We start from the raw sequence: 19868 nt of genomic DNA on the forward strand, positions 1-19868 counted from the left end.
GTCAGGAGGAGTTTACAGGAAAAGAAAATTACAGGCAAGTATGACAACAATTTTCCATATTCCTGACACTCCTTCTGACAGCATGTACCAATCGGCTGTAGCAAGCAATAACATAAAGGGGGGGAAGAAAACAACAAACAACGCCATGGAAACAAAGTTACTATTTAGAAAGAGCCACTTGTCAAATGGAAGCCCCAAGGTGGCTGAAGCTCCAACCTATAAAGATAAACGCATGTTGGAAGACTTCCAACTAGTTATTTACAGATCACTTCCGTAGATACTTCTGTAAATGAAGTCTATAAGATTGCACCTTCCCTAGTTGAATGTCTCCTGACTTCCTGCAACAGAATGAAGTTCTCATGATGTAAAAACCCAAGACTGCAAAATCTGTCACAGATACTGCTGTGTTCCATAAAGGACTGCCAGATAGGCTGACTAGAAGATCCACAGCTATCAAATCATTGTTTCTCTGAAGGTAAATAGAGAAAATATTCCTCATTTTCAAGAGAACCTTCATAAAATGAGTGTCTCCATGCTGAGGAATTACTTCCCAGTTGGAGTGATACACCTTAAATAAGACATTCGATAATAGTCGCATATACATTTCAGGAAGATAGGTGCAATCTGACTCCTTCCCAAGAGGGTGCATAGTTCTGAAACCTTGCTTGTCATGGCCACAGTAAGTCAAGAATTTCATCTTCCATTTTCTTATTGAGCGGACCTAGACTGGATGGAAGGGAAGCTCCCTAAGAACATGTGGGGCCAAAGGCTGAAAAGAATTACTTTACTGAAGGCTTCAATTTCACAACTGCTTTGAAGAACTGTCATCGCAAAAGACGTTCCACTCACTTGGTGGTTGTGGGCGCCGAGACTTAGACCTAAACAAGTTGACCCAGAGTTCCTCGTCCGAAGCTGAATTCAGAACATTCTAGAACCTGTGCTGGTGATCGGTTAACCAAGAAAACACTTGATTTCTGCTATACAATAAAAACTTTCTATATGGTCTGGCATCTATTTATAGATGTTTGTAAGCTTTGAGCATATCTGCCACCACCAATAATAACCAGATGCTAGGAGCCTCTGCCTTCCAACAAGTTGGCATTCAGTCCCAGGCAGTCAGGGATAGAATGCTGCTAAAGGCCATGGAAAAATTAGTCCTGGCAAGAAAGAATAAAAGGAGTAAGTAAAAAAAAAAAATCAATTTCCTCATGCCAGGGTCACGGCCAGTATTTGCTGGCAATTTGACATAACTAGAGATGCAAGCAGGTTTATCGACTTAAAAAAAATTGTGTCTGCCCAGAGGCCACTTGTTTTTTGAGAAATGATCTGCCCACATGATCACCCAACAGATCTTAGGCTGGTGGTTAGAAGGAAAGAAAAATTGAAATGCTTTTTGTCCATAAACAAAAAAACGGACTGTGACTTGATGGAAATAGACAATCTTTGTTTCACTTTGGTAATGAGCAGATCTGACCTGCCTTATTATAATAAAAATAATGCCTTTGCTGGCAGTGTCAACCGCTTTAAAAGTCCTTGAGCCCACACCATTATTTGTGCCACTTTGTACGAAGACAAAAGTGTTCTAGATTTTACTGTAATGAATATTATCCTTAAATTTCTATTTCCGGCAAAGGCCCTAATTGACTCTTCTGATAGTTCACCAGAGTCAGAATTTGCAGAATTGTCTTCTTGTGATTTTCCACTTGGTTTCGAATATTGTCAGCAAAGAACATTGTTCAATCAATGACACAGGCTGATTCCCCGAACCACAGCAAGGTATCTCTGCCTGCTTCTTTAAAGCATATAGCACACATCCGCTTAGATGGTGTCATGCCCAACATGATTCACATTCTTCTGGAACCAGAGAGTGACCTCTTTCTATTAGTAATTTCACAGGGTGATCTTTCTCTTGCCCCTCATGCTCTTCTAGAGGAAGGACGAGTAAAGCTGCGTACACACGGCAAATTTTTCTCGCCCGATAATCGGTATCGGCCAATTATCGGGCGAAAATCTGCCGTGTGTACAGTCGGTCGTCGTCCATCGTCCGACGACCGTCCTGGCGGATCCATGGACGATGACCGATCCTAATGAAAGGGAAGGGGAGAGCGCGCAGCAGGGTGCCGCTCCGTCGCTCTCCCCCTCCCCTCTCCATAGAGCATGAACGGTGCTGTATGTACAGCATCGTTCATGCATTGTGCAGTCTTTTCTCATTGGAAAGGATCGTGAAAGATCCTTTCCAACGAGAAAAATTGCAGGTGTGTACACAGCTTAAGACTGGGAGAAGCTGGGTGTCTTGTCTTTTTGAGATGCTTTTATCCCTTTGCTGAACAGATAGTACTTAAGAGGCAGACAGGAAAATACATTACCTGGCACAGACATAATGCATGGCTTGGTTGTGCTTCCTTATCTTTATTTGCTTCTTTAAAGCAAGATGCACAGATAAGTTTGAAGGGCAAGACCTTTGTGCCATTCACCCAGCATGAGCAGAGCAATATGCGGACTGACCTAAAATAGGCAGAAGGTTTCTCTTTGCTTGATTGCCTAAATCCATCTTTCTAAAAAAATGTAAGATGGGAAAACCCCTAAAACAACTTGAGTCTTAAGGAACCATTGCCACAATACACACCTCCACAGATCACTGTACACTTGTGTGAGGGTCAGTGGGATAAAAGGCCTGGTTGCATTGCTACCAGTGGGTAAAATGTCACCTTTACAAATAGCCAAAACATTAATTGGTGTCAGAGTTAGCTGACGAGAGGAAGAAATTTGACATTGCTGGTCAGTGGGATAAATGCCTGGTTGCACTGCCGCCAGTGGGAAGATTATCACCTATACAAATAGCCAACACATTAACTGGTGTCAATGTTAGTTGACTTGAGAAGCACAGATTGCTCATTGCTAGTCAGTGTGATGACTAGAGAGGCACAGATTGCAGTCCATTGGATAAATGTCTGGTTGCATTGCCACATTGCAATAAGGAAGCCTTAGTACCCATTGACACTGGCCTACATGGAGACATATCCTTTGTTACACACCCTCTATTAGAGGAATGGTAGACTGAGCTGGAGAGAAGCATGCTCTGACATCCTGGTAGGCTTTCTTGGAGGGCTTTTATCTCACAACAAAAAGAAACCACATTAACACTCTTAAGGTGGCGGCCATCTTCTGAATCCATCCCCTACATGTGCCGCAGTTTTCAGGCCTGTGAGGCGAGGTTAGGTGAGCCAGCAAGTAATCTATCTTTCTAATATATGTACCTAATAAAACTTCTTATATGATTTCCTACCAGTCAGCATAGCAGCTACAAAGAAGTAAAAACAGAAAAAGTATTTCAAAATGGCGCCTGCTGTAAGCAGGACAGCGATGGTCACCTAACAAAGACTGCTACCCCTGCTGGAGTATTTTGAAGATTAACCGTGTATGATAGCAATTGCACTCATTAACATCCAATGATTAATAAATGTACAAGTAACCAAGAAAAAACATTCAAGGGGTTTCCCAAAATACCACAGGATGAAAAACAAGTGTGTATAATTTTAGAATAACAGAATGCTGGTAAAAACACACCCTCTGGCAGAACAATAGTGCATAAGCCATATTGTATGTACAAAAACAAAATTCTACCAAATAAAATGCAATGCCTATTATTTGAGGGGAAGACTGCAATTTCATGGAACCATACAGCGGGTGGGCCCAGAGATACAACAGGAAGCAAAGACATTCTTTCCTTTAAACTCATCTCTACTACTACCACCAAGTTTGCTCCACCTGTGCAAGGCACTGAGCAACTGTTTAGACAGCAAATGAAAATGGAAACAGGTAAGAAAAAACTTGCTTGCTGCTCACCTACCTGCAACAAAAGAGATATTTAAGCTCCATATCACCACACCCTCAGCACTAGGGTTCCCAAACCTTGATGGATTTACCATCTGCAATGGGACTTAACCCTGGAGAGGCTGAACCAGGAAGGGATAGGTAGGGGAAACAATTGCTTGGTCCTGGAGTGAGGACAGAAAAAGTACACCTGTATAGGAGAGGGAGGTTACTTTTTTTTCTTTGGTAAAGTGGTCCTGTGGCAAGCAAGGGGCGGAGATTACCCATTAGTACATGCTGTCAAGAGGAGTGTCAAGAAATATAATTCACCTGTTTTCTCATATTGTTAACCAAGTGAAATCACAGAAATTTTACACAGGCAATTGTGGTGTAAAAATTGCATCCAGACTTACCCCTATCCTAAAATTCTAATGATTTCATTAGAATTTTATTTTCATTTCTAATGATTTTCTTGATCTTCAAAAATAATCATTTTAAACTCAATTGTCATTTTTCCAAATTTTACATTTCCAGATCTGGTTGGAGTTCCCAACTGATCTGACCAGATTTGAATAATTTTATATTCCATTGAATTCATCACAAGTGCTGCCTTTTTTTTTTTCGTTCTTTACTTGATTATAGGTCACCTCTAAATGGTAATGAATAATTATGCGCATTAAATAATTATAATAATTAAAATGTGTATTTCCTGTTTACCTTTTTATAGACAAAAACAAAAACACCTTGAAAACAAGGTGTTCCAGTGGAATTGAAGTTGACACTGTCTAACAAATTGTTTTTTGCTGTGCTGAGATATATCAATTGCCATTTTCAGCACTCTCCTCAACAGGGTTTTTAGCTACAAAAGCAATTTACCTGGAACACATTTCTTTAATGCTCACTGTCTGTATAGAGTGATCTGAAGAGCTTAATAGCTGATAAAAGTACCAGGATTCTGATGTACAATATGCTGAAAGTAAATGGAACCCAACTGCCTCTGTATTTTAAGACCTATTATCTTTATTGTCACTTCTGGATTCTTTATTTTAGGTGTCTGTGCAAGCTACTTGTGTAACCTTGACTGCTATGAGTGTGGATCGTTGGTATGTGACAGTGTATCCTTTGAGATCGCTGCGTCAGAGGACTCCCCGTGTAGCTGTCACTGTCAGCCTTGGAATCTGGATTGGTAATTATGTTCAGTTATATATTCATTTATCCATTCTTTAAAATCCTAAAGGTAAATACATAATGTTACATAAATTAAACCCCAGAAAGTGCACTGGAATTGAATTTACTGTACTATATGTAGATAATGAAATAAAGGGAAAGGGCTGTATCTGGGTGCATTTTGGTGCACTTGTCCTATGGTTAGCACTTTCTTGTCCTGCTTCAATATAAATATAGATTTGTGTTCATGCCTCTCTGTATTTAAAAATAGTTGTTGTTTCACATATTCCTGAGTGTCTTGAAGTTGTTGTAGGTGTATGTTTGTGATACGAGTCTATATTGCATTTTAGTTCTTTGTCAACAGGAACTTCTTGGATACATGTCCTGACAGATTGTTTGGCTGTCTTTCAGTAGTTCTGACTCTTATCAAATGTAGTTTTGAGCTCATGAGCAGAATGTCTGGCTATGTGGGATCAATGCTGTCAGTCAGTGTATTGGCTGTCCCAGCTGTCATTCCCTTCTCTCCACTAGAGCACACATTGCCTAGATGTGGTAAAAAATTGGGTGTTGAAATTGTTATTGTATATTCAGTATCGCGCAGGTATGTTCGTGTTTATGTACATGCTGCAGTGCAGTGTGTATATTTTATGTGCATATTTTACAGATCATGTTTATGTTTGGAATAACTGCACGGGGCTTGAGTGCATTGTGCAGATTGCATGTATGCAAGAAATCTTGAATTGGAATGCACAAAAATGTAGTCCTCTGAAATCTACGTAATACAGTTTGTCTTTAAACAGTGAAGGCTCTCGGGGTTAGGCTCTAGCCTACAACACATACATACCTAAAAGACTGGAAACAGAGGAAAGAGCAAAGACAAGAAACATAAATAGCAGTGGTCGCCAACCTTTTCAGTCCCACGGACCACTAAAATTACCGGCTCCTGACCGCGCATGCATGGGGAGTCAGGTGTCACTCAAAGGGGGAGAAACTTCCCCCATTGTGACGTCATGATCCCAGAACCCCAACCACTCTCCCAGTGCAGAGCTGAGTACCGGGAGCCAGGTCCTTCTCCTGACCCAGCTCAGGGGCTCCGGGGTTATTGCAGAAGGGACATCACCTGTTCACTAATTTTTGAAAGTGGGACTTTATCTCCACTTTAATCCCCTTTTGGGATCAATGTGCCAGAAGTGGACACTGAGTGGAGGAATTTGATCACCCACAAGTAATTTGTTATGTATAAAAAGTACCATTGCGTGGCTGTTCCTGTTCATGCATTGTTATTCATATTTGTATCATTCTGCATTTTATTGTATCCGCTTTAGAAAAATTAGGCTGTAGGTGTAATACAAGTCTTATGCTTTTATGAGTATCACTGTCAGCACTAGCGTCATCCTAGAGTATGAACAGAAAAGAATCAGGAAGCTACACTCAAGTCCACAAAGCTTATCTATGCTGAACTCAAGAACAAAAGAGAGAAAAGCAAGGTAAATGATTCATGTTTACGTTAAATAAACTCCTCTAAGTGCACTAAGGCGGGACATTTAGGGTAAGAACAGATTGTTTAAAGAATCTTGAATGAAAAGATTTGCAAGCAGTAAAGGTGCGTACACACTTCCAATTTTTATCGTTCCAATCGAACGACGAACGATCGATTGGGCAAAAAATCGTTCGTAAAAAAGTAACCAACGACGCCGACGAACGAGGAAAGTTGTTGGAAACGAACGACCGGACCGGCGGATCGGATTGGGCGACGATCGTTGAACATCGTTCGTGTGTACGGTCGTTCGTTGATCGTCCATGAGCTGAGCATGCGTAATGAACGAACGCTCGTTCACTTTCCTGTCGTGCACATAGTTCCTCTATCGCTCAAACGATCGTATCTATTGTGTGTACAATATCTACGAACGATCGTGTCGTTATCTCTATGTGCAGGAGCAGTGCTATACGATCGTTCGTAGATATCGTGCAGGATCGTTCGTCGTTCGTTTTCCAACGATAATAATTGGAAGTGTGTACGTAGCTTAACTCTTATACAACAAGCAGTTCTTAGTAAAAAAAAAATAGTATAGGTACATTATATTCCAAATAGATCTGCATCATACATTTTTTTAAGAAATAGACTAGACATATATGTTAAATTACCAGGAAATTAATGAAGCTAAATACGTTGTAAAGGAATTCTGTTGCAAGAATTCATGGTTTGTAAACTCTTCAAAAGGTAGATAAAAGGTAAGGTAGAAATAAACAGGATTGTTAGTTCATTTTTATCAGGCTGTAGCATCACAACAAAAAGGAACAGACAATATAATTCAAAGATTCTACTTTTCTGCTACTAGAAATTAAGTTTATAAAAAAGGCATACAGCTGTTTGTCAAGGCAACATGGTATGTAACTACTAAAGAAAGAATTTAAGGAGCTAAAAATAGGTAAAATTAATAAAATCAATTTTTGGATTTTCCCATTGTTGCTAATAAAAAAAACTTTGTACTCACATTGTTTGATTGTTAACCAAAAAAAAACAGCAGTTAATTTGTATCACACCGGCAAATGTTTTATCAACCTGGGTAAAAATAATTGCAAGTTTTTAATACCTTGATTTTTCACCAATTAAAATCACAGTAATCATTCCCAGTTACATGCAGACAATTGTTGCTGATAAAAAAACTTTTAACAATTTATGTGCACAAGTTGTGCTAGTTTTAAAAGCATTGGGTTTAAATAAAACAAGGAAGTAAAAGAAGGCCTAGCCTAAAAAGCCTAGAATCTACTCAGCACAAACTAAATTTCTTGGGTCTGGACCCAGAATTCACAAAACCATGGTAGCAGGAGAGAAGGCAAAGCACCACTACCAGGCATTACACCACTACTAAGCACACCACCACCAGTTTCAGCAGACAGAAAGAAGTCCTGTTATTCAGGTTTTCACAAGGAAGTAAGAGAAATTAACCTCTCAGCCAAGATTGGTCTATTGTGGACTGGCTTGCTCATTCATCATCTCAGTCACAGCAAAAGGGGATGTAAACAGTGAATGTAATATGGTACCTTAGAGTACCTCCCTTTACTTCTGCCATAACACTCATAACTTCTCTCTTGGAAGACACAGTTTCTCAGTTGCCCATTCTGTTTTCAAATAGTATTCATGTCTCTCAAGAAATAGAGATGAACAGTTTGTGTGAACCACAGGAATCAAGAGCTGAGGAGGTAGAGGAGCTGTGTGATGATAACAGGGAAATGCATAGAAGAGCATTAATAGTAGCACATTTGTTACTTTTTGTCTTGGTTCTACAGCTGCTTCAGCTGGTAACAGTAATAATGTTGTTGGTAGCACTAGTGGTGGTAATATATTACAAAAAATAAACAACAAATACACAAGCAGGACTTGGTTGAATTTTTTTTGGCATACTGTAGATCAGAGTCAGGCAACTATGATCATGCTGTTTTGCACAAAATATGAGAATAGGATGAAAGGGTTTAAAGGGACAGTGGAGGGGATAAAGAGTGAGGTACTATGTGGCAACATTTGAACATTTTGAACAAAAAAACATTTTTCAAAGGCAGGGCTTCCCATAAAGTTTGCAGGTCCATGCCTTTTGAAGCTGCAGAGTCCTCGGACTCTTGCACAGCTTGAGAGCTTGTTGAGAAGTTGTGTCTAGCATGCCTGTTAAGTCTAGCTTGCGAAAAAAGCATCATCCACTTATCTGTGGGATACACTGTACCCTACAAATCTTACCTCCTCCTTCTCATCCACCATCCAGTTCACAGAACATAAAATGTTGGTGCTGCTACTCCTGTTGTTGCTGCTGTTTCTGCAGTTATTGCCAATAGAGTTCGGTCTTAATCAGAACAGGAATTTTTTACTATGGATGTACAGAACAGGCTATCTTTCCCTCTCCTGTAGAAACCTGTTCCCTGGGCTTGTCCTCCTTTTTAATCCTGTAGTTGTCAGTCTGAAGGCATGGGAAGTACATGCCCTTTACAACCCATTGGGTGAATGTATTGTGTGGCAATGACACATCTGCAGGGTGGAATCTGCTACTGACCATAAATCGGTTAGAAGAATGAGCTTCAGGGTTGGCTCCTCCTTGGTTTCTTCTTTTACTACCTTGTCATAAAAGTACAAACCCCTACTAACACCATCATGGCAAAGCTCAATACACATACACACCTCAATACAATATAAGTAGTGTTGGTCATCTCACTATTCGATTCGACAGCTATGCGGTCGAATAGAGGGATATTGTTCGGGTGATCGAATGCCGAATTCGAACACCATTAAAGTCAATGGTGGGAAAATTTGGGTTATTTTTCGGGTTATCTATCAGGACTGTAAAGAACTGCAAGAGCAATCAGGGGATCAGAGCTGACAGCTCCGCTCCCCTGATTGCTCTTGCAGCCCTTTACTAGTTGTATGTTCTGTGTCTGATAGAGATAGTGCTCCCCGATTGGAAAGATTGGAGAGGAAAGTATTCCAATCAGAGAGCACTAGAGGTTTTGAATGGGGAGAATTGTCCCAATTTACCCTCTAGTGCTGGGGATCGCACACTGTTCTCAATTAATGTGACTGCAGCCAGTTAATTAACCTCTAGTGCCACAGATCACACACTATTCTCAATGAATGCGACCGCGGATTAATTAACCTCCAGTGCCGCAGATCGCACACTGTTCTCAATGAATGCGACCATGGCTGCATTCATTGAGAAGATCCCCGGGGCACTAGAGGCTAAATGGGGACAAGTCTCCTCATTCCTTCATTTGTAGTGCTCCGTGATTGGCTGGGGAAAGGAAAATCCTAATGACGCTTAGGATTGTCATCAGGGTTTACCATTCCTCAGCCAATCACAGAGCAATAGAAGTGATGAATGGGGAGACTTGTGCCCATTTAACCAATAATTTCACAGGTTATCCCACACTGACAGGAGGATTCCCACGCTGTGCAGCCGCGGGAATCATCCTGTCAATGTGGGATAACCTGTGAAAAAATTGAAGTTAGTTACACAAATCACACACATTCAATAAATTACTTAATCATTTTTTTTTTTTTTACACACAAATTTTACACACAAAGTCGTGCCTATCCGAATTGGAACAGCCAAATTCGGGTCGCATATAAGGACAAACTGAATTCGGACACCAACACTAAATATTAGTATGCTTAGGAGCTGTCATACAGTTCTTCATCCAATCAGTCTGGATGAGAGAAATCACATGGGAGACAAGTTTTACACTGGCTCTCCCCCTACTGGTAATGTGGTCACTGACAATAGGACTAATATTGTGGCTGTTCATTACCCGGGTAATATGAGCTCTTAACACTAGTACTGTGCATTAACAGTGTCTAGGAATAAAGTGAGCTGTCTTAATATTTACCTGCTTGTTTGAAATAACACATCCCTGTGGACAAAAGCATGCTGATTGAAATCTCTTGTATTAGACATACCTCCTTTTTAATTCTTGCATGTTGTACCCAAATATACCACACACACACACCTTACCTACTTTCTTTTTTAGCGTAACTTTATGTTATTTTATAGCATTTTCAGTCTGCAGCCCTTTTTGGATCTTAATTTTATATGTCTAATAAATATAGCCCTAGACATAACTTCAGTAGTCATACTAAACTTTAAATATGTTTATAAATGTACTGGTAGTTCCATATACAAATTAGGCATATTCCTATTATTATATGTTTGGTTCTAGACATGCTTTAGTTTTCACCATAGTATTCTTAGTTCTGTAACATTTTTCTGTGAGTACAATGCATTTTCTGCACTTTTGACATATTGTTGAACTAGGCACTGCTTTGATTTGTTTCTATGCAGTATCAAAAATGACCCTTTAACTACTAAAGCACCCAAAGCTGTAACTTGTTTTTTAGGCAATTTTGTAATTTAGCACATATTATTTTACACATTATTATTACAAAACGTGAATTGAAATATATATTGTTAATTCGGATGCAGGGATAGGAAAAAGAGGTCTCAACCTTGGGTTCTTCAGAAAGAAGAGGTCACAAAATTTGCAGGACTTACAAACTATTAACATGGCGGATATATTATAAGGGTTGGAAAAGTGTATTTTGGCTATTTTGCCTTAAATTCAAAAGGGCCATTTCTTGGCACTGCTCTGATGTTTCATTTGATTAGATGTCTAAATACTTTTGCATCCATTTTTTTAGCTATAGATTATTGTTATTATTATTAATAATAATAATAATAATAATAATAATAAACAAGATTTATATAGTACCAGCATATTATGCAGTGCTGTACATTAAATAGAGGTTGCAAATGACAGACGAATACAGACAGAGACACAGGAGAAGAGGACCCTGCCCCAAAGAGCTTACAATCTAGGAGGTGGGGGAATTAAGTAACAGTTTTAGTTCAACATTCATGCAAAAAAGGATTTTCTTGAAAATTTATAAAAGATGAAAGGGAATGCACCAAAAAGGATATTTTACATAAATAGCACACCTCCACCAATTATTCTGTTTTGCACCTAATTCTCATTAACATATGTTGGTTTCACCCCAAACTCCATTATATGACTTTTGCAATGAAATAAAGACACATTAGTGATTTTCAAGGGCTCTTAAAGCAAGAATATAAAGTATACTTCAGCAACTGTTGAGGGGTAGGGTCTAGTGGAATATATAAATAATCCATTGATGAACGAAACAATCCTTAATCAAGGGCATAGAGTGGTCATTGTCCACTATAATAACCAATTATCAGTCTGTGCTTTGGCATCCATGAGTACAAATCAGTAAAATAGACATTATTTTGAGATAGAAAAATATGAATACATGCAAATGAATTACAAATTACAAATAAAACTAGTTATAGCATCCAAAGAAATAATAAATGTTTTGCATCAATTTTGAAGGAGATTTTGTATGCATCAATGTATTTATACTGTTAATATGAAATGCATAAAGATTTAATTCAATCAACAAAGTCAACAAATAAATTATTTCATATGCTTACAATATGCATTTTACAATGAGAACCTTGCATACACACAGAATAGGAACAAATCTATTACAGTTGTGGACTACAGTTGGAACATGTATTTCCCCTAACATGAGCTATAGAAATACATATGACTGCTTTGGTTAGCCTGGTTTATGAAAGCTTTAGCAAAGCACACTGCAAAAGCCAGCAATCAGCCAACTTTATAGTTTAAAGCAGATCTAAACTCAAAATGTTTTCTTTACATAAAAGGGAGGTCAACCCTTTTATTTAATTTAAAAATTGTTTTGTTTTTTTAATTCCAACACATTTTTTTAAAAAGCACCGCATCCCAGGTGGCTCTTGGCTGCTCCTTCTGTGCATCCCCTTATCTCGGACATGCACAGAATCAGCCTTTTCTTTAATGGAAGAAAAAAAATTGCCTATCTCACACATTCGCAATAAAATCTGCAATCATTTTCCCCATCTACGTCATCTGATCCTGCGCCTGTGCAGTGCGAGATTGGGTGACGTAGAAGGAACCCGAAGAAGAGAGAAGATATTGGCGCCTGGCGCTTCCTCTGCGCTGGACTGAAGACAGATAGTCGGACGATGCGGGACCCAAACGAAGAAACCTCCTCTCTGCTGGATTTTATTTTGAGTTTACTTCCGCTTTAACTAGAAGGAAGCAAACTACTGATTACACTGGGGAAAAATTTTGAACAAAATTTTGGATGACTTCATCCTAGTGGCTCATTCAGATGAAATTCCAGTGCCAGTTTTCGTTACACTACCTTCTCTTGAAGAACATGATTATGGTGATGAACTAGGTAACAAAAGTAATGAAGAGTCTGAAATTGAGGAGGACTCTGTTCATAAGGAATTTGATCAGCATAAGTTGAGAGATTTGGCACGTGATTTGGGACTATCGAAGAAAACTTTAAAACTCCTAGCATCAAGACTGCGTGAGAAAAACTTTCTTCAAAAAGGTATCGCTTTTTCAAACCAGGAAAATTGCATTTCTGCAGTACTTTAGAACTGACAGTTTCTTTGTGTATTGCCATAACTTACCTGGTTAAACGGAGGAATTGGAAATTCCAATCTATAACTCAACTGAATGGCGACTATTCATCGATAGCTCAAAGCAGAGATTAAAGTGTGTCCTCCTTCACAATGGCAATATATATCCCAATTGGCCATTCAGTTTCTCTTTGTGAAAAATAGGCAGACATAAAGAGAGTCATTGAGTTGTTGCAATATCACCAACACAATTGGGTCATCTGTGTTGACCCTGTTATCTGTGCATGTGGGACAGCAGAGCTTGTGAGAGGCACTGGATGGAAATGAAAAGGCCTCCAAGATCTGCCCTAAAACCAGGTGATCCAAACATTTTACATGAGCCACTTGTTGATAGAAAGAAGAATATATTCCCACCTCTGCACATGAAACTGGGTCTGATGAAGCAGTTCGTTAAAGCTATGCCAACTGAAGGAGACTGTTTCAAGTACCTCATTTTGGCATTTCCTAGCCTGTCAATTGAAAAAATAAAGGCCGGTGTGTTTGATGGTGCATAGATTCAGCAGTTCATCAAAGATGAACATTTCATCAGGACAATGTAAGAAGTTGAAAAGAATGCTTGGGTATCATTCAAAGCCATTGTCAAGGACTTTCTTGAAAACACACTAGCAAATAATTACACAATTAATGTAATTGTAACAGTAATTGTCCAGAAACTCTTGGAGAGCTACACAATGCTTGGCTGCAATATGAGCATCAAGGTGCATTTTCTGCATAGCTATCTTTCTAACTTCCCAGGAAAACCTTAGTGCAGTCAGTTATGAGCAAGGTGAATGATTCTACCAAGATTTGAAGGTCATGGAAGGACAGTATCAGGGTAGATGGGATCTACATATGTTTGCTGACTATTGTTGAATCATCCGGTGGAATTGTCCTAACACTGAACACTCCAGGAAAAGCTATAAATGTAATTTTTTAACTTAACCGCTTACCCGAATAATTTTCAAATGTTTTACTGTAAAAAAAAGTCACAGTAACAAAAAATCCTTTGTATGAACAAAAGAAATGTAAATAAACAATACATTCAAGTTATTATTTCATTATTTTTTGAAGATGTAAAAGAGCATTATATACTGTGAGTTGTTGCTATACACTATACAAAATAACAAAACTTCAACATATACAGTATATATATAGTGGTATTCCCTGCACTCATATCTTAGATACTGTCTAGGAGCTCAACCACTATATGCAAAAAACAAAAAAAATTTGGCGAGGCACTTTCAGGACTTTAGCACAGTCAAAGCTTGATTCATATGGCCACCCATATTCCTAACATCAGATCATCATTGTGTTATGATAGAAAAATTATCCTCTATAAACAACTGGTTTTAGGATACCTCACAATAACTAGCGTTTGATATTGACATCACTAGGATCCTTTCTGTGCCAGATTCTACACAACCATTTCATTGTTTTAATCCAGCGGAATTTATTGGATTCTCTCTAAATAAAGTGGGAAACAGATTTCTTCTCTATGGTTAGCGCCTTAGTGAATATCACAGAGAGGTTTCCTTAGACACCCATGTACCTTTTGACATTAGTTCAGCTTCTGAATTAGAACCTTCTGAATCAACAAAGTCTTTTTGTTTTTAAGTCTACACCCTGCAAGGTCACAACAATTGCCATTGAATCCAGAACTGTCTCACCTAATAAGCTAACAATACACAGGTGCAGCATTCATAAAGACCACCACAAAGGGAAGTGAAAAACCATAAACATACTGTGTTCACAGTATACAATCAAAGCCCATGACCAACTCTTAATAAAGGATTATCTTTTTTGCCTAATGTTATGTGGAAACAAGTGCAAATACATTGTTTTTTTGGTAGGCAATACATTGGTTGAGTAGGTAATAATTGTTGGTTTTAACTCTGGTAGGGAGTAGATACGGAAAATAAAGAGACAGGTATATTTCATTTGGAAAAAAAAAAGTGCAATTATTTATGCATAGATTTTCTATTTGTATAATTTTCATGTGTGTTTCTTTTACAGGCTCCTTTATTGTATCTATTCCAGTCCCTATTTACAACCAGCTCATTGAAGGCTATTGGTTTGGACCACAAATGTACTGCATTGAATTGTTTCCATCAGTTTATCATGAGAAGGCTTTTATACTTTACAACTTCCTTGTGGTATATATGCTGCCATTGCTTACTATTTGCATCTGCTATTCTGCCATGGTCTATCAGATGGGAAGGCCTTCAGTAGAGCCTGTTGACAACAGCTACCAGGTAACAAACTATTGAGCATAAATATGCAAAAGGCATAATAATGAAAATATTGTATACGGTGAGCAAAAAGGATAGATAAAGTCTAGCAAATAACTTCTCTTACTTGCTCTTTATTCTGTTAAAGTGGAACTAAATTCCATGGTAAGTGGTGAGCTTCTGGCAAAATCAGCAACTATGCACAGCATACTTGCCGATTATGGCACAGACCTATTTCAATTATTTTATTAAAAGATAAAGAATAGTAAATAGTAAATAGTAAAAAAACACAGGGTACCACAATAAAACTGGGTCTACACAGACAGCTTTAAAAACACATGTAAATGTTCCTACCACGTTCATATGCATTTTTTGCACTTTTAAAAGCGTTTTAAAGCTTGCCTTTAAAACACTAAAAAACTCATAATCGCCTTTGACACATTTTACCATGATTTTGGGATAACAGGTGGGATAACATGTAAAAAAAAAGTTAAACACACTTACACAAAACAAACACATCTAATAAAATAATTTACCATTAAAGTCTTGCTAAAAACGCTTTTAAAAGCCTCCATTTTTTTCAATGGAAGCTTTCATAAAAAACTTAAAAATGCTTGTAAAAGCCTCCATTGAATTCAATAGGAGCTTTCATTGACATTTTTAAGTGTTTATAAACAAAGGAAAAATGCGGGAAAACGCCCCGATTTAAATCAATGGGCCCTTTTACCTGCGTTTTCCAGAGTTTCCCATGTTTTTTATTTTTTTAAACGTTGCAAGGAGGTTTATCTATAACGCTCAAAAACAGGCCTCAAGTAAACCCTGGTGTAGATTAGCCCATTGGAAAGCATGGGAATTTCAAACATTGACATTTAAAGTCCCAGGGTTGAATGCTGGAGAAACCGTTTGTGTAGACTAGGCCTAAAGAATACTTAAAATGACAATTTAACAGAATAGAAGAAACAATACAATGTATAACACAACAGTCCTTTATTATAATAGGCAACTAGGGCAGCATTAGTAAAAGTAGCAATAACGGCAAAAAAAAGTATCCAGGTGCTAAGTAACTAAGTACAGTATAATTCTGCGAACCACAAGTGCGTAGCAGATAAACATAGTAACCCCTGAAGCTGCTGTAGGGGAGGACTGAAATAGACAAAATGAGAGTGGGAAAGACAAAGGGTTTTATTGAAAAATGCTATCAGGGAATTACATGGTCCCCAGCGGCTAGATGTGTCTGGGGTATCCACTCACACAGAGCCCCACTCTACACTACATGGAGCATGCATCATGTAGTTTAGAGCTTAAACAAAAAGCCACCAAAAGCCTCCTGGTGGTTTTTTGTTTTTTTAGTTCAGGTCCACTTTAAATACCTCTTTAAACACAGTCCTGGAGGGCTGTTTTTGCTTGTGGTCCAGGGAGTTGAGGGCAGGACTCTTGAGAACTCTGAACAGAGGGGGTGATAACAATATAAGAGAGAGAGAGGTGTGCTTATACACACTCCCTGTACATCCAGGCAGCAAAACATGCAAGGAATAATGACTTCTGAGGACAGAATTGTAGGACTGGCAGTGAGCAGAAGCAAAAGTTATTAGGGAAAAGAGGGTAGACTACCAAACAGTAGAGTAAACAGAGAATGACAGCTTCTCTTATGTCTAAGGGCACAACAGCATGCAAGAAAATGACCAAGTGCCACAAGCATGCAATGTGATTGGTAGAAGAAAGATAATATCCATAGGCTTATGGTTCTGGGAGACTTTAGATAGCAGCAGTCACTACAGAGTGAACATAGGCTGGGAAAGAAGGTGTCTTTCCCCATGATAAATAAAGTACATGTATGTATTAGAGATACAGTTAGAAATAAAAACTTTTATAAGGGTTCTAACCATTTTCTGCTACGCTCAAATATAGGTACAGCAGTCAAACCATTATTTTGTTTTTAATTCTGTTAAGTGATTCAAGCTGCATGAGAGAACTTTTTAATGTAGGTAGCCACAGACAGTACCTGTTTAAATAAGGTTTGTTTCAGATGAAAAAAATGATGAAATGTATTCTTGTGCAAGTAGAGCCTACCAGCCTATTCTTTATAATACCTATATTTTTTTGTTTTCTGATTGACTAACCAGGAATACTTTTTCTTTAAGGTGCAATTACTGGCTGAGCGCTCTGAGCTAATGCGGACAAAAGTTTCACGTATGGTGGCTGTTATTGTACTTCTCTTCACTATCTGTTGGGGTCCCATCCAGCTCTACATCCTTCTTCAGGCATTTAGTCCCACTTTCAAACGTGACTACTACACTTATAAAGTGAAGATATGGGCCCATTGTATGTCCTACACCAATTCGTCAATCAACCCCATTGTTTACGCATTTATGGGCGCCAACTTTCGCAAAGCCTTTAATAAAGTTTTTCCTTTTCTTTTTAAGCAGCGTGTTGGCAGTGTTGGGGTAGCTGCTCCTAATGCCAACACTGAAATGCATTTTGTTTCCTCAGGAACATAGAGACACAGAAACTTATCTTAAAAGAGTTCAAGGTACAGAGAAAAACTTTGCCATGGACCATGGAGGACTTTCTCAATATCTGGCAACATGACTAAACTCCAAATTTTAGAACATATTTTATGTTGACCGAAAAATGTCGCATTATATAGCATGTTGTTCATGCAGTAAAATGAATATGGTTAGGGCTTCTACACCAAAGTCGCCTTGATACTTTTTCAAAATGAACATCATGCATTTAAGACTTTGTTCTACTACTGTCTACCACCCAGGGAAAGGACTTCTTTGATTACTCCAGAGAGCCGAAATGACCAAAAATCTTTCAGAAGATTAAAACATTTTTTTATAACTTTAAACATGTAGGACTGAAGTACCAGCATCTGCAAATGTTCAGGTTATTGCTACAGACTAATTTACATTTTTTGTTATGCTACATTGATTTTTAGTAGCAGGTATAGACATATATATTGTATAATAATGTACACATATAATAAATAATGATTGTTGTTATTTAAGATATGCTTATTTGCTTGTCTGAGTGGAATACCTTATTTTTTTAGCAGCTAAAATTGTTTAATTGTATTTTGATTTATGTTTGAAAATGTCCTCCAACAAAACTTTATTGATACTGGCTTCCTCACACTAACAAGCCCTGCAGTGCAAACTTAATATAAAACTTATAATAAAAATATGGAACTTATTAAAAAAAATTGCTTGTCTAGTGATCATATCAAAGGTGTATTTTTGCACAGGGTCACACTGGGACATTGTAGCCCATCTCGTAGCCCATCAGAGAAAGTAGGTCTTAGGGCTCACCAGCCCTGCCAACCATCAACAATTGTAACAATATTGTAAAACAAAGAGAAAAGGGGGGAAGACCTTAAGGGAGGAAAAAGTTCTGTAGGAGCAGATAAGCCTGCTTAGTGCCAAGCCTTATTTTTTCACAGAATTTAGGGTGCAGATAGAGACAGACCGTTTTTAAACAGCAATGAAATAAACTAATAAAATTATTACCTTTAATAAAAAATTTAAGAATTTTAAAAAATATATATGTATGTGAACAAAGAGTTGTAAGGTACTTACCCCACCAGCGATCCTGCGTCGTCCTTTCAGCGGCGACCCCAGGGATCGCAGGCAGCGTAGAGGGGACCACTGCAGCAGGCAGTGCGGCCGGGGCTGCAGCTGCTCTGCTAGCGTCTTCTCTCTCTGGTGGAGGGATCTGTCCCGACCGAACTACTGTTCGTTCAAACAGCATCCCCAGCATCCCTGAAGACTTGCACAGTGCTGCTGCATGCACCTTGCGGGCGTACACAGTACAGCACGGCTCAGGGGTCCTGCTGTAGGAGGCGCACGTGCTACTATGTGCGCTTCTTGTACCCTTGTAGTATAGTTTGAGTTCCAATCAGCCACAGGGGATTCGTTATTCAGTATGTTTCCTCCAATCAAATAGCACCAGGTGGTGCAATGTGATTGGGCACTGTGCCCATTTTTTGAGGCCCTGTCATTTGCACCCTTGCTCATTATAGCCTCTGTGTTACAGTGTGCATGAGTGCATTCTTCTGTTGGATTTCCGTGTTAACCTCTGTTGTCTTGTTACCAGCTCGGCCTTATTTCCCACAGCGACCTGGTCTGAATATTGACTATTGCATGAACTCTGTCTGCCCTGACTTCCAATTGTCCCTAACTATGTCTTCTGCTTCATCCTTCTGTACCTCACTTTATTGGATTGATCTTTGGTGTTTGACCTCGGCCTGTACCTGGATTACGTAATAAAGGTTGTTGAAAATACTTCCTGGAGTTGGTTGTGATTTGTGTGCTCAGGCGCATTACAACAGTAACATTATCACAATGATTGATTTATTAGAGAAGAGTATTGAACTTCATTTGCTTGAGATATACAATCAAAATTCTCCTTAAGTTAAATGGTTGACCCCTGGTTTATTTTCAAATGGTCTCTGTAAAAAGATTAGAATTTCCATAAAATTTACCTAGATGAAAGATTGTGTAAACTTAGGATGTTAGATGTAATAAAACAATGTTTACCTGATTGGGTACATAATATTTCTATCAACTGTTGGCCTGAGTTGATGGAAGGTACTATCAGATAATATTATAATAATATTAATATATTATATATATTTTATTATATTATT

The 19868-nt window shown here is 38.5% G+C and overlaps 1 protein-coding gene across 1 annotated transcript in view; it reads left to right on the forward strand.

The window, feature by feature from the left end:
- The window catches only part of KISS1R (KISS1 receptor), a 45421-nt gene extending 25822 nt beyond the window's left edge, over positions 1–19599 (forward strand). Inside the window, exons 2-4 of the mRNA XM_072407079.1 lie at positions 4864–4999; positions 15006–15244; positions 17362–19599. Coding sequence (XP_072263180.1) covers positions 4864–4999; positions 15006–15244; positions 17362–17718 — 732 coding nt within the window. The 3' untranslated portion in view covers positions 17719–19599. The remainder of the gene's footprint in view (positions 1–4863; positions 5000–15005; positions 15245–17361) is intronic.
- The last annotated feature ends 269 nt before the right edge of the window (positions 19600–19868 follow it).

The sequence above is a fragment of the Pyxicephalus adspersus genome, chromosome 3 (genome assembly GCF_032062135.1).
Source record: "Pyxicephalus adspersus chromosome 3, UCB_Pads_2.0, whole genome shotgun sequence".
NCBI lineage: Eukaryota > Metazoa > Chordata > Amphibia > Anura > Pyxicephalidae > Pyxicephalus > Pyxicephalus adspersus.